A 14,090-nucleotide genomic window follows, 5' to 3' on the forward strand; every position below is an offset into this window, starting at 1 on the left:
CACCGCCCCGCCAAGCGCGCCCCCTGGCGAAGCGGCCGCGCCTTCCAGAGACGGGGGTGCCTCTGCTGAGAAGGTGCCTGCACTCCACCACCCCCCCACCCTGCCCTACGGCCCAGTGCCCCCCACCTTCCAGCTCACCCCTCAGATGTGTGGGACGGGGTGGCTCCGTTTGGGAGAAGGTAACCGAAAGGTGGGAACCTGCATGGGGACCGATGGGTGCAGGTGAGCCAAGGCTGGGAGGAAGGAGACAGGTGGAAGCTTTGGAAAACTGGAGCAGTCCGGTAGGAATGCCCGCTTCTACCACCCCACATTTCACTCGGGGCGCGGGTTGGGCAGGTAGATGCAGAGGAACCTGCCCGGTTGGCTGTGGCTCCGTGGGGGTGGGGGTGGCCCATCCCATCCCTGCATACAGCATCCCCTCCAAGTCCTAGGGCCCAGCTCCATTACGGAGACCCCAGCAGGATCCACGCGGTGGCCCTGAAAGAGGGACACTGGCCTCCCCATCTCCCTGTCTCCTGAAAACCACCCCAAGATAAACGCACACCACGGAAACGCAGCCACAGCTCAACAGCCCAGGTGCCCAGCAAAGAAACACCTGCCCCGCCCTGGCTGGTTTGGCTCAGTGGATAGAGCCACGGCCTGAGGACTGAAGGGTCCGGGGTTCGATTCCGGTCCAGGGCACATGCCCGGGTTTCGGGCTCGATCCCCAGCAGGGGGCGTGCAGGAGGCAGCAGATCAATGTTTCTCTTCTTTGATGTTTCTAACTCTCCTTCTCCCGTCCTCTCTAAAATTTAAAAAAATTTTAAAAACCTGTCCCTTCCCCTTCCTTGGGGCAGATGCAACCCCACAAGGGGGCGCCACAATCCATCGTTCAAAGCACGTGGACTGACTGGCAGGCCTCACTAGGGGCCAGGCAGTGGACAAGCCTTCTCAGCCCAGACACTCCTTCCTATTGGGAGATTCTACAGTAAACATGTATTTAATAATCCAATTTTCCAGCTTAGAGAAGAATTTAATGACTCTCTGTGTCCCCTTTACCCAGCTTTAATCCAATGTCAATTCATAACCAACCCATGACTATACCCATTCCCTCCCCCTAACCTCTGGGTTATTTTAGAAACGAAGCTGAGCCCAACCAGTGTGGCTCAGTGGTTGAACATCGACCCTTGAACCAGGAGGTCATGGGGTTTTTTGTATTTTTTATTAGGAGGTCACGTTTTGATTCCGGTCAGGGCACATGCCAGGGTTGCAGGCTCCATCCCCAGTAGAGGGTGTGCAGGAGGCAGCCGATCAATAATTATCTCTCATCATTGATATTTCTATCTCTCCCTCTCTTAAATCAATTAAAAAACATATATGCATATTTTTTAAAGCAGAGATATCATTTCACCAATAAATACTTCAGGATGAAAGACTTTTAAAAAAGCATAACCACAATACTAGTGTCACACCTTCAAAAATTAATTCCTTAATATCATCAAATATCTCATCAGAGTTCAAATTTCCCCTAATTGCTCATAAATATTTTTTTTTGGTTGGGTTTTTTTTCCTGTTTTCTTTTTTTGCAGTTAACTAGTTTGGATTTGAATCAAATAAGGTCAACGCATTATATTTAGTTGATGTATGTCTAAATTTCTTGAAAACTAGATTCCCCATCTTTTCTCAAAATATGTTTTGCTGTTGAAGAAACTGGGTTGTGTGTTCTGAAGTTTCCCAGTCTGGATTTTGGTCATCGCGTCTCCATGTGTCATCCCACATGTTCCTGTTCCCTGTATTTCCGATAAACTAGTCCAGTGATTTTCAACCTATTTCACCTCCTGGCACACGTAAACTAATTACTAAAATTCTGCGGCACACCAACAAATATATTTTTTGCTGACCTGACCAAAAAAATAGGTATAATTTTGATTCATTCGCTCCGGGTGGTTATTGTTGTGTTGGCTTTTGCTTTTTTTTTTGCCAATCTAAGGGAAAAGAGGTCAGTGCCCCTGACTAAATAGTCGGGTAGTGTATGCTTTAGAAATTCTTTCGGGCTGAAACCGGTTTGGCTCAGTGGATAGAGCGTCGGCCTGTGGACTGAAGAGTTCCGGGTTCAATTCCAGCCAAGGGCACATGCCTGGGTTGTGGGCTCGATCCCCAGCGGGGCGCGTGCAGGAGTCAGCCAGTCAATGATTCTCTCTCATCATTGATGTTTCTATCTCTCTCTCTCCCCCTTCCTTTCTGAAATCAATAAAACTATATATGTATATTTTTAAAAGAGCCACAATTATTAAAACTCTTAAACAAAAGTCTTCAGATAAAAAAAAAAGGCCGGCAGGGGCAGTGAGAGACCTGACCCTGGGGGTCTGTCTGGGTGTGAGGGCAGGCACAGGGGTGTGAGCAGATTTCTGTTTTGAAAAGATCACTCTGGATGTTGATGCTAGGTTGGAGAGGGAAGGGAGACTCAGAGGGCCGAGTGCTGTAGGGTTCCATAAAGGCTTTCTGGAAGGCGCAGAACTATTAGGACGGTAAGCAGATCTAGGGTTGGGGAGGAGAGAGAGGGGTTGGCAGTGGGGGTAGGTCCTGGGGCCGTTCTGGGACTTGGTGGTGACCATACACCTGAGTGTTTGTGAGGACCAGTCAGCCAGGCCTTGCAGAGGATGGGGATGCTGTCTGACGCATCTCCACAGCCCAGGCCCATCAGTTACCTCCATAGATGGAGGCCTATTAGGAAATCCCATCCGGAGGACAGTCCCTTGTCCACGCATTCATTCCACAAGCAGTTACTGGGCACCCTCTGTGGGTCAGGCTCCATGCTGGGCACTGGGGGCTCTCAGATGACCAAGACCACGGCCCTCCCCTCAGAAACATCCCGGCTGGCCAGTCAGCGGCATCTCTCCACCTGACACATTCACCAAGGCCTGGTGCACACCTCTCCTGCTCCCCTTCCTGGCCCCAGCGAGCCAGGTCTGGCCAGACCGAACTCACGAGTGTATCCAAAAATAACCTTTATTGTAAGGCGTATAAAACAGAGCAGATCAACTGGCCTCAGTCTGTACAAAGTGAGGGGCATCAGACCACCTGGGATACCCCCATTTCTCCCATAATGCCTTGCCCCAGAGTAGTGCCCAGAAAGGAGCTCCCTGAAGGGGAGACGGCCACCCCACGTGCCTTCCCTTGAGAAGAGGGATTAAGGGTGAACTGGGGGGCGGGGGGGGGCACTTACTGTCTCAGTGAAGCAAAGGAGCAGAGGAGAAAACGGGAGTGGGGGGAGCCTTCCAGTTCTTCTCGATCCTGTCCCCACCCTCTGACCCTCCGAGTCCGCCCTATGAGCCCAGGGCTGAGACACAGGCCCGATGAGCCCAGGGCTGGGACACAGGCCCTATGAGCCCAGGGCTGGGACACAGGCCCGATGAGCCCAGGGCTGGGACACAGGCCCTATGAGCCCAGGGCTGGGACACAGGCCCGATGAGCCCAGGGCTGGGACACAGGCCCGATGAGCCCAGGGCTGGGACACAGGCCCGATGAGCCCAGGGCTGGGACACAGGCCCGATGAGCCCAGGGCTGGGACACAGGCCCGATGAGCCCAGGGCTGGGACACAGGCCCGATGAGCCCAGGGCTGGGACACAGGCCCTATGAGCCCAGGGCTGGGACACAGGCCCGATGAGCCCAGGGCTGGGACACAGGCCCGATGAGCCCAGGGCTGGGACACAGGCCCGATGAGCCCAGGGCTGGGACACAGGCCCGATGAGCCCAGGGCTGGGACACAGGCCCGATGAGCCCAGGGCTGGGACACAGGCCCGATGAGCCCAGGGCTGGGACACAGGCCCGATGAGCCCAGGGCTGGGACAGGCCGGCTGCCACCGGGTCAGAGGGCCACGCGGGTGCAGCAGTGGCGCAGCAGGCAGGGCAGGATGCCGCGGTTCAGCTGGTGGAACTCCACGAGCTGCAGCAGGTCGGTGAAGCGCGTCTGGCCGTCGTCCATGCTGAAGTAGAGGCGGCCCTCCTCCTCGCTCTGGGGCAGAGCCAGGGGGTGGGCGGTCAGGGAGGGGCGTGAGCCTGAGGGGCTCCCTCCTGGGCCAAGCCTGAGGTGCCCACTGCTTGTGCAGGGAGAACGGAGAGAGCACGAGACCCCAGACACGCCGGGGACCGGGAGGGGAGGGTGGAGGCCACAGGCTGCTGGGAGCCCCGTGTCTCCACTGCGGGCATCCAGGGCGGCGGTCGCCAACCTTTCGGACCTCACGGACCACCAGTGGTCCAGGTACCACCGGTTGGCGACCAATGATCTAGGGCAGGCGTCCTCAAACTACGGCCCGCGGGCCACATGCGGGTGTTTTTGCTGTTTTGTTTTTTTACTTCAAAATAAGATATGTGCAGTGTGCATAGGAATTTGTTCATAGTTTTTTTTAAACTATAGTCCGGCCCTCCAACAGTCTGAGGGACAGTGAACTGGCCCCGTTTAAAAAGTTTGAGGACCCCTGCCCTAGAGGGCTGACTCACCGGCAGGATAAGGTAATGCTTGACCTTCTGCAGATGGCACAGCGACAGGACAAAGCCCTGTGGGTTCCGCTGGCTGTCCCGGACCAGGAACAGTCTGCCAGGAGACGGGGCCACATCAGCCGAGGACACCGGGCGGCTGCCTTCACTCGGGGTCTCCCTTACCCCTGGGCCTGCTGCCCTGCCCAGCCCTGCCCAGCCCTGCCCCTTACCCGTCCACCAGGCCTTGCTGGGAGATGAGCCGCTGGCTCTCCTCACGGGAAATCCGTCCGTGGAACCAGGGTTGGGTTCGGTGGATGGCTGGGGTGAGAGGCAGACAGGTGGGCAGTCACTCTGAGGAGGGGGTCCTCCTATGAACCACGCCCCCCCCATGAGGGCGCAGAGACGCCCCCAGCCCCGGGGAGGCTGCGCCCTCACCCACCTGCACTGAGGCTGGTGCTGGAGCATGGGGTGGGCAGGCTGAAACGGTGGTTCGTCTTCTTCTGCAGAGCAGAGGGGACACAAGGGTCGGGGGTGGCAGGGCCTGGCTGGGGTATCGCCCCGCCCCAAAGAACACAGAGCCCCTTTCTGCACCTGGGGGCCTCCCCTCACCACTCTCCCCCTCCCCCTCCATGGAAACCCATGTGGAGAGACGCTCCCAGGACAAACATGCAGGTGAGTGCAGGCGCCTCACCCGCCAGGCGTGGGCCTCCTCCAGGGCGACACTCAGCGCCTCCCGGGGGTTCTCGATGATGCGCCCCGTGTGGCCAGAGAAGTCCATCGCCACCAGGGTGTTATCCGAGACACTCCTCTGCACCGTGGGACAGAACGGGGAGGGGACGGGTGAGAACAGGACCCCAGTGTACCCGGAACGGGGTCTGGTACCCACCCCAACCCATGCCCCTGTGTACACTCACCAGGGGTGGGGACCCCACACAGGACGGGCGCAGGTGGCGAGATTGAGCCTGCTGATAATTCTTATACAGCTGCACCCCATACTGGGGTGTGGAGAGAGGAAAAGAGGGCCCGAGGTCAAGCAGGTGCAGGGGTGTGGGCCGTGACACCCCCAGACCGGCCTCCCCGAGAGCAGGGCCGTGTCTCTGCCCCGGGATCGGGAGCGTGCTGAAGCCAGAGCTGTGACTCCAGCCTGGGACGCAGGACCCCGAGAGAGCAGAATGATGCCCCTCGTTCTGGAGACCTCCTGAGGGCGGGGCCCCCACTCCTCCCGGGTGCTGGGGATCCCGAGGGCGAGGGCGGGGCCTCACCTTGAAGAGGCGGAAGGCGGAGAGCCAGCAGGTGCGGCTCTGCTCGTCCTCACTGCAGAAGATGCGCAGCCCCTTGTGGCCATTGCGAAGCTTGTTGGGCTGCGGGGAAGGAAACTGGCTGATTCCTTATCGGCCTTTGGGACCTGGCCTCCGTCTCCTGTCCCCTGTCTCCGTGGGGCAGGGGCAGGGGCAGGGCGCAGGGAGAGGAGTCTGGGTGTCCCAGGCAGAGCTCAGAAGCCCCAGGTAGGATCCCGGGGGGCTGAGCCGTCCCCACTCCCTCCCAGGCCAGGCCCGGGCCCTCACCTTGATACAGAAGCCGAAGTCCGTGGGCATCCCATACAGCTTGCGGCCCTGAGTCACCACATACGCGTTGGACTCGCTCACATCCGCTAAGTACTGCAGGTGCCTCGGGTCCTGCTCGGCACAGGTGAGAGGGACTTGGTGCGGGCAGACTCCAGCCCCCAATCCCTGCCCAACCCAGCCAGCTGAGGAGCTATCAGGCCGAGAGGGGCGGAGAAGGGCCCCAGGTGAGAGCAAATGGAAATAGAGGCAGGACTCGAACTCAGTCCACCTGCCTTTCTCACTGCTGCCTCCTGGGGCAGGTAAGCTGGGCCGGAGAGAGGAGCCGCTGAGGGTCTCAGGGCCCAAGGGGAGAGAAGTCCAGGAGTTCCAACAGGGAGGAGGCAACACCTAGCAGGACCCGGAGGGGGTTTCAGAGGGGCTGGGACCGTCACCCGAAAGACCCACCTTGGAGGTGCCCTTGGTGGAGTAATAGAGGCCAGACCGGCGCAGGAAGCAGAAGAAGCGCTTCCAGAGCTTCCGTCCTGCCCCCCGCAGCTGCAGGAAGCCCTGGATCTCCGGGAAGCTGCCCGCATTCAGGAAGTTCTGCGGCCGGAGGAGAGCAAGAGGGTGAGAGGCCGCCCCAGCCCGTGTGGCTCAGTGGATAGAGCGTCGGCCTGCAGGCTGAAGGGTCCCGGGTTCTATTACGGTCAAGGGCACATGCCCGGGGTACGGGCTCGATCCCCAGTAGGGGGCGTGCAGGAGGCAGCTGATCCATGGTTCTCTCTCATCATTGATGTTTCTATCTCTCTCTCCCTCTCCCATCTCTGAAATCAATAAAAATAATTTTTTTTTCCGCCCTAACCGGTTTGGCTCAGTGGATAGAGCGTCAGCCTGCAGACTGAAAGGTCCCAGGTTCGATTCCGGTCAAGGGCATGTACCTTGGTTGTGGGCACATCCCCAGTAGTGGGTGTGCAGGAGGCAGCTGATTGATGTTTCTCTCTCATCGATATTTCTAACTCTCTAACCCTCTCCCTTCCTCTCTGTAAAAAGTCAATAAAATATATTTTAAAAAATAATAAATAAAAATAATTTTTAAAAAAAGAGGGTGAGAGGCCTAGCAGAGGCCACACACACACACACACACACACACACACACAGAGAAAACACGCAGCACACAGGCACTGCACCTTCCCAGGACCTGCCCTTACGAAAGGAGTTGCTCCACATGCATTTATTGTCCCCATTTAACAGATGAAGAAACTAAGGCTCACGCAGGGAAAAGACACGTCCACAGTCACTTAGACCTTCGCCAGGTTCTCTCCACCCCACGGAGGGGAGGCACAAGGCTTAGGGGCCGAGAAGCAAGGGGGACACACCCCGGGGGAATCGGGACAACGTGAGTTTCCTCACCTGGATGAGGTCTTCATGTGATAAGCCCGTCGGTGCATCCAGACAGCTGGAGACCATCTTCTCCGGGAACAGGGAGTGCTGGGGCAGAGGGGCATCCAGAATCAAAGACTGAGGGTCCAGGTTAGGGATCAGGGTGTCCCATTGCCCAGAGTCCTCCCCCCCGACCCCCGCCCCGCACACACACACACACTCACTGGGGAGCTCTTGAACAGTTCATACTTGGCGAAGTTCTTCCGGAAGACAAAGCGGCTGTCTCCGCCGATGGGCCACGCAGCTTGTACTTCCACTACCGACTCATGGTCCTCCAAGATCCGCTCTGGGGTCAAGGGCAAAAAGCAGGCGTCAGTGGAGATCAGCCAGACCTCAGGGATGAGCCATCTGCTTTGCCCAAGGTGTGAAGCATTGCCTCCTGGCCCAGGCAGCCCCTTGCCCCCCAACTCACCCAGTGCTAGATGGGGGTGGCACTCCACCAGCCCCCAGTTCTCATCACTGAGGGCGTGAGCTCGCTGCACCAGCATGTCACACACGTAGCGCGCGGTGGCACCCGCCGCCACCTCCACGGACCGGCAGGCCCCGTCTTCGCTATACACTTTCACTACCTGCACCCCAGGAATCGCAGATGACTTGAGGCAAAGCAAAGGGTGGTTCTCCCCCTCCCCCGACCTGCTATACCCTCAGGGACCCCTGAGCAAATCCCCCACCTCCAAGAAGTGGTGCTGTACCCATCCCGGTCCCATAGCCCGCCCAGAGCCCTGCCTGCTCTTTCCCAGGACAACTCACATGGGGGCAGCTGGTGTCTCGAGGGAGCAGCCCCCTGGCACTGGAGAGTCCCCCAATAATGGGGGTTTGTGAAGGAGGACTACACAGCTCAGGGAAAGGGTTGGGGATGGAGGGTAGAGAGGTTGTCCGCAGCTCCTCCTCCCGAAGTCTCCTGTGTGGGTTGGGGAAGAGTTGACTTCAAGCTTCTATTGTATTTCCCCATGCTGACCGCGCCCCTCCCCCAGCCCCCCTCAGCCCCATCACCCCATTGTACCTGCTGGTCGGGATGGACAACGGCTGGGACCTCTTCACCTCCCCAGGAAGAGGGGCATCGGGCGGCGGGGGAGTCCCGGGGGGGGTCCCAGGGGCTGGGTACAGGTCTTCTGGGGAGCTGCTGTGATGAGGTGGGGACAGGCCCAGCTCCATGGCATCTGAGGGAGAAGAGGGGTCTGAATGCAGCCGCCCTTGTGCCTTGTCCTGGGGAGAGGGGCCGAGGGGACCCAGATCTCCTGACCCCCCACAGCTGTCAGGTGCCCCTCGGAGTTTACCCAGCACCTCATTGCCCCCACCCCGCCCCCCTCTACCTGGAGTTTTCCTAGAGCCTTTGGGGAAAGAGTGAGCCCTTTTTGCAAAAGGGGGCACTAAGTCCTGAGAAGGAAACATGTTGTTGTTAATCCTCACCCAAGGATATATTTTTTAAATGTTTTTCAAAATATATTTCTTATTGATGTTATAGAGGAAGGGAGAGGGACAGAGAGCCAGAAACATCGATGATGAGAGATGGAGCTTGCAACCCAGCATGTGCCCAGACTGGGAATCGAACCATGACCTCCTGGTTCATAGGTCGACGCTCAACCACTGAGCCACGCCAGCAGGGCTAAAATATGTGTTGTTGTTTTTATTTACTTTAGAGCGAGAGGAAGGGAGAAACACTGATGAGGGAGAAACATCCATCGGCTGCCTCCTGCACGCCCCCTACTGGGGATCAGGCCCGCAATCCCAGATTGTGCCCCCACAGGGACTCAAAAGGTCAACCTCTTGGTTCCTGGGTCTAGGCTCCACCACTGAGCCACACTGGCTGGGCCTGAGGATATTTTTTCCATTAATTTTTAGAGAGAGAGGAAGGAAGGAAGGAAGGAAGGAAGGAAGGAAGGAAGGAAGGAAGGAAGGAAGGAAGGAAGGGAGGGAGGGAGGGAGGGAGGGAGGGAGGGAGGGAGGGAGGAAGGGAGGGAGGGGGGGAGAGGGAGAGAGAAACATCAATGCGAGAAAGACACATAGATTGGTTGCTCCTGCACACACCCGACTGGAGTTGCGATCGAACCTGCAACCCAGGTTTGTGCCCTTGACCTGGAATCCTTGCCCTTTGGTGCCCGGGCTAACGCTCTAACCACTGAGCACACCAGCCAGGGCGAGAAGGAAACCTTCTTGCTCCCACCACAGGTGAGCCAGGGAGTAGAAGCCAGAGTTGGGACTCCTAGTCCAGTGTCCTTCCTTTAGCCCCAAGTTGCCCAGGGGAAGAGCTAAGCCAAGGCGCAGCCACAGACTCCACGAGGCACAGACTGTCTTGGGCTCCAGCTCTCGGGGTCAGGCCAAAAGGTCACCTCCCTGTCTCCGGCGTGTGGGGCCCTCAGTCCTCGGCTCTGCGCGGGATTTTTGTTGAGTTGCCAGGCCTGGCTGCCAGAGCCTGTTGTGGCAACGCATGCCCGCGTGCTGAGTGACGCACAGAGGGGAGAAGGAGGTGGGGAGGCACAGGAACCAGGAAGGCAGGCGGCAGGCTCAGTTGTGGTGGGAGAAGGATACCTTTGCCCCAGTAGCTTCCTAACCTGTGTGCCCTCCCCAGGCCCTCCTCCTGCCCAACTTTCTTGAAGTTCTTTTTTTTTTTAATATATATTTTATTGCTTTTTTACAGAGAGGAAGGGAGAGGGAGGGAGAGTTAGAAACATCGATGAGAGAGAAACATTGATCAGCTGCCTCTTGCACACCTCCTACTGGGGATGTGCCCGCAACCAAGGTACATGGCCTTGACCCGAATGGAACCTGGGACCTCTCAGTCCACAGGCCGACGCTCTATCCACTGAGCCAAACCAGTCAGGGCTCTCGAAGTTCTAATGCTAGAGCGACCTCCTCGGAGAAGCCTTCCTGAAATCTCCACATGAAGTCCAAAGGGCTCCCAGGGCACTGTGCTGGCCTCGTGCCAATCACCGTGCTCCTGTCTTAGCCACCCCGTGGTCTCCTCGGCAGGCCAGGGTCTTCCCACATCTCAGCACCCACAGGGGCATGGGAACCCAGGACAAGTAAGAGTAGGAGAAACGAGGCCAAGAGGCCCACTGTGGGGTAGAGGTAGTGCAGGCCCCTCCTCCACAGGAACCAAGACCCCCTTGGCTGGTTGAGACCTGGGAGGACCTGGAAGACCTCGCTAATTCCAGCCCCCGGCCCGCTCTCTGGATATTAGACCAGTGTTGTTAGGCTGTCTTGGGCACCTGGGATTGACCCCCACCCCCACCCCCCAAGGATGTGACAGGCCCCTGGCCCTTAAGTGAGAGAATGAGGGGATTTGGGGGGCAGGTGAGTCAAGGTGGGGCGGGGCAGCACTGCCTGGGGCTCTCCATTCAAGCTTGACTCATCTGCACAACTTCCTGGCTTAGGAGAAACACAAACAACCCTGCCTCTACCCACCACCCACCCTCTACTCCCGCCCCCAACCTGCCAGCTTGGAGGAATGGGAGGCACAGGGTAGGGAACAAGATGGGGGAGGGAGAGGATGCAGGGCCTGAGGCTCCTTTGACATCATCTCCTCCTTCCCTACCCTTGGCCTCCCTCCACTTCTCCAGTCCAGGTGGGACTTGCACTCCTAGGGAGTCCAGTAACTATCACCCAGCCCAGGAGCCCCCTCACCCAGGAAAGAGAGAAGAAAAGCCTGGCCTGGATTCAGAGGCCCATGTGGAGTGGAGCCAACCTCCCAGTGGTGTTCCTCATTCACCCAAAGAAACCTCAAAATGCTCCGTCCCTTGTCTGGGACCTCCCAGGCTTTCATTCTGCTGCTGCAGCCCACCTCTAGCACCCAGGACTCAGCAGGTGGGGGAGACTCATCCACACCTCCCCGTGGGATGAGGGTCCTCCAAACACATTGTCCCAGTGTCCTGGCCAGAGGTGCACCCCAGGAGCAGGAGTGAAAAGTCAAGACACGGAAGAGGACAGACAGGCAGATAAGGAAAGGCCCAGGAGAGAGACAGGGAGGGGGCTTAGGGTCTTGCTGGAAGGGGAAGCCACACCCACCACCCACCATCCACAAACACCAGTATATCAACACCAAAACACAGTCCCACCACCAGCACCACCCCTAGCTAATATGTCAAACAGCCCTGGTAGCTTCATTCCCGGGAGGAGGAGGGAGAGGGGCTAAGTAGGGCTGACCCTCTTAGCTCTCCCCCTGGGCAACTTGGAGCTGTTCCCAGGAAGGCAGAGACCTATAGTGGGGTGGTCTGGGTCCTCCCCCAAAACAGATTTCGGTCAAGGGCACATGCCCGGGTTGCGGGCTGGATCCCCAGTAGGGCGCGTGCAGGAGGCAGCCAATCCATGATTCTCATCATTGATGTTTCTATCTCCCTCTCCCGCTCTCTTCCTCTCTGAAATCAATAAAAATATATTAAAAATAAAAATAAATAAAGTTTTCAGACTGGGGCCCTAGGAAATTCGCGTGTTTAAGAAACCGAACTCCCAAATCAATTTGACCCCTCAAGGCTTCCAAGTCCCAGCCGCGGCTCCCCCAGCGCCTCCCCTGCCCGGTGGCTCCGGCCCCACCCTCCTTCCCGCCCTCCGAGCCTCCTTGTTTACTTCCTGAATCTGGCCCCACCTGGCAGGCCCCGAGGTGCGCAGGGTGCGGGGCCCATTGTTTAGGCCAATAAAAAACAAGGCCACCGTCCTGCTTCCCAGGCGGGGGCGGGGCTGAGGGCAGAGGCCTGGGCTGCGGGCTGGACGTGGCGGGAAGGCCCAGGTGTTGTCCGGTACTCCAGGCCCCGCCTCCATGGGGATTGATGGTAGGGGGCAAGGCTTAATCTTTGGGGGTGCTCTTAGGATGCAGGGCCCAGGTGAGGAGGCGGTAAACCCCTTTGTGACCCGGAGTTGGAGGGCGGGACCAGGACCCTGAGGCCCCGCCCACTCCCTCGCTTAGAAAAAAAAAACAAAAACACCCAATGGGAAGGGGGCAGCTCTTTTAAAGTTTAATTTGGGAAGAATGCTCCAGTGTCCGGGGAGTTAATCATTACAGGCCGCTTGCCTTCCAGAAGGGCCCCCCAGCAGGGGGTCGGGGGGAGCGCAGAGTCCAGGGTAGGCAGACCGAGAAGGGCCTTCTGGAGTGGCTGTAGGGCTGGGACGCCTTCCAACCGCCGACAGGTGCATTCTCCATCCCCAAAGTGCCAGGGCGACCCAGACCCGGACCCCGCTCTTTCTCCAGCCAGTTCAGTCCTACAAGACCATCCCCCCGCCTTCCCCCCGTCCACACCTCCCCCCCCCCCCCCGGGACACACACTCCCCCAGGCCGCGTGCGCCGCAGACCCAGCTTCCACTTCGAAGCCCACTGCGTCCTGAGCCAGGGGGCGCCCCCCGCCCCGGCCTGCCCCGGCCCCGCCGGCCCATCGAGGGCAGGACTGCGGTCCTGAGCGGAGAGATGCCGTCCTCTAGAACGCCCCTCTTTCACTGCCCTCCACACGGGTGGGAGGGTGCCCCCGGCCCCGCCGCGGAGACGTCGGTCTTGGATGAACTTGGGGAACCTCACGCTGGGGTAAAACCAGGCTGAACAGGGAGCGACTCCCGGCGGCTGGCTCGGGATTCAGACCCCCTCCCAGCTCGCCTTCCGGGAACGGGGAGGGGCTAGTTTCAGCGGGAAAGCCGCGTCTCCGAAAGGGAAGAATCTGAGCCCTGACTTCCCGCTCCCAGCGCCCGGGCCGTCCCGGGAGAGCGGGGTGGGTGCCGACGGGGCGGGAGGGTAGGAATGCAGAGAGGACAGGCGATGAGGACGGGGAGAGTCTGAGGGCAGATGGCGAGGAGGGGGCGGGATGAGAACCTCGAGGAAAAGAGCCAGGGAGGCGGCCGGGGTAACTCGGCAGGAGGCCGAATCTGTCCACATGGACCCGGACCTGCCGGGGCTCCGCACCCCCAGGACAGAAGGCCCGCGGTGGTCCTTACCGGGGCCTTGCGCGCAGGTACACCTGGCTGGGGCCGCGGGTTTGGGAGGGAGACGCCAGGCCCTTCGCTACCTGCCCCCCTCCTGCCCCCGCCCTCGGCCTGACATCACTGAGTGGGGGAAGGGGGAGCCCGTCGGCGGCTCAGCCGCTCACCTGGGCAGCCCGCCAGCCCGGGGCCCTGAGACCAGCACAGCCTGGGGCCCCGGTGCGTCTGGGGGGTGACAGCAGGTGGTCCTCTGGGATCCATCTCGGTCCCCTTACCTGGAAAAGCCTCAGCAGGAGTCGTAGGACACAGGGTCCGAAATCCGGCTCAGTCTAGGGACCCTAGATACCTGGACTGGATTTCCAATCCACTCCCTCTTCTCTACAGGTGGCAGGAGGGTGTCCCCACTTCGGAGGCAGAAGGGGGGGTGGGGGAGCGTGAGCAGCCCTGTGTGTACCCGCTTCAGGCCCAAGGAAACTAAAATTTGTTGTGCAGGTGGAGGCGGGGCCTGGAAAGGGGCCTGGGAGGAGGAAGCACCCTAGGGGCGGGGACTCCCTGAAACTCGACGCCGGCTGGGATTGTTTTTGTCCTTTTCGGCCTGGCAGCAGGTGCCAGGGGAGAGGCGGAGACAGTCGACCTGAAACCGCCTCCAGAGCGAAGATCTAGAGTCCACGTCGCCTGTCAGGGAGAAGCTGGGGGCGGGGAGGTGAGGGGGGAAGGCCCCGCCCACTCCTCCCCTTGTCCCTTCTCCA

General features: G+C 59.1%; 1 protein-coding gene across 2 annotated transcripts; it reads right to left on the reverse strand.

Moving 5' to 3' along the window:
• Positions 1-2,974: 2,974 nt before the first annotated feature.
• GRB7 (growth factor receptor bound protein 7) lies at positions 2,975-13,905 on the reverse strand. Of its 2 annotated transcripts, none has more exons than XM_079799017.1 (15): positions 13,617-13,905; positions 8,447-8,603; positions 8,194-8,344; positions 7,856-8,012; positions 7,608-7,729; positions 7,414-7,491; positions 6,469-6,606; positions 6,025-6,135; positions 5,722-5,820; positions 5,374-5,454; positions 5,151-5,267; positions 4,899-4,959; positions 4,690-4,777; positions 4,481-4,574; positions 2,975-3,995 (listed from the first exon to the last, which is right to left on the reverse strand). In XM_079799017.1, the coding sequence occupies exons 2-15, from the start codon at positions 8,596-8,598 to the stop codon at positions 3,849-3,851; spliced, it is 1,596 nt and encodes a 531-aa protein (XP_079655143.1). In that variant the 5' UTR covers positions 8,599-8,603; positions 13,617-13,905; the 3' UTR covers positions 2,975-3,848. The 2 variants fall into 2 exon arrangements, with proteins under 2 accessions (XP_079655143.1, XP_079655144.1); XM_079799018.1 differs by lacking the exon at positions 13,617-13,905 and adding an exon at positions 13,357-13,606.
• Between the last annotated feature and the right edge of the window lie 185 nt (positions 13,906-14,090).

The sequence above is a fragment of the Cnephaeus nilssonii genome (genome assembly GCF_951640355.1).
Source record: "Cnephaeus nilssonii genome assembly, chromosome: 19".
In the NCBI taxonomy this organism is placed as follows: domain Eukaryota; kingdom Metazoa; phylum Chordata; class Mammalia; order Chiroptera; family Vespertilionidae; genus Cnephaeus; species Cnephaeus nilssonii.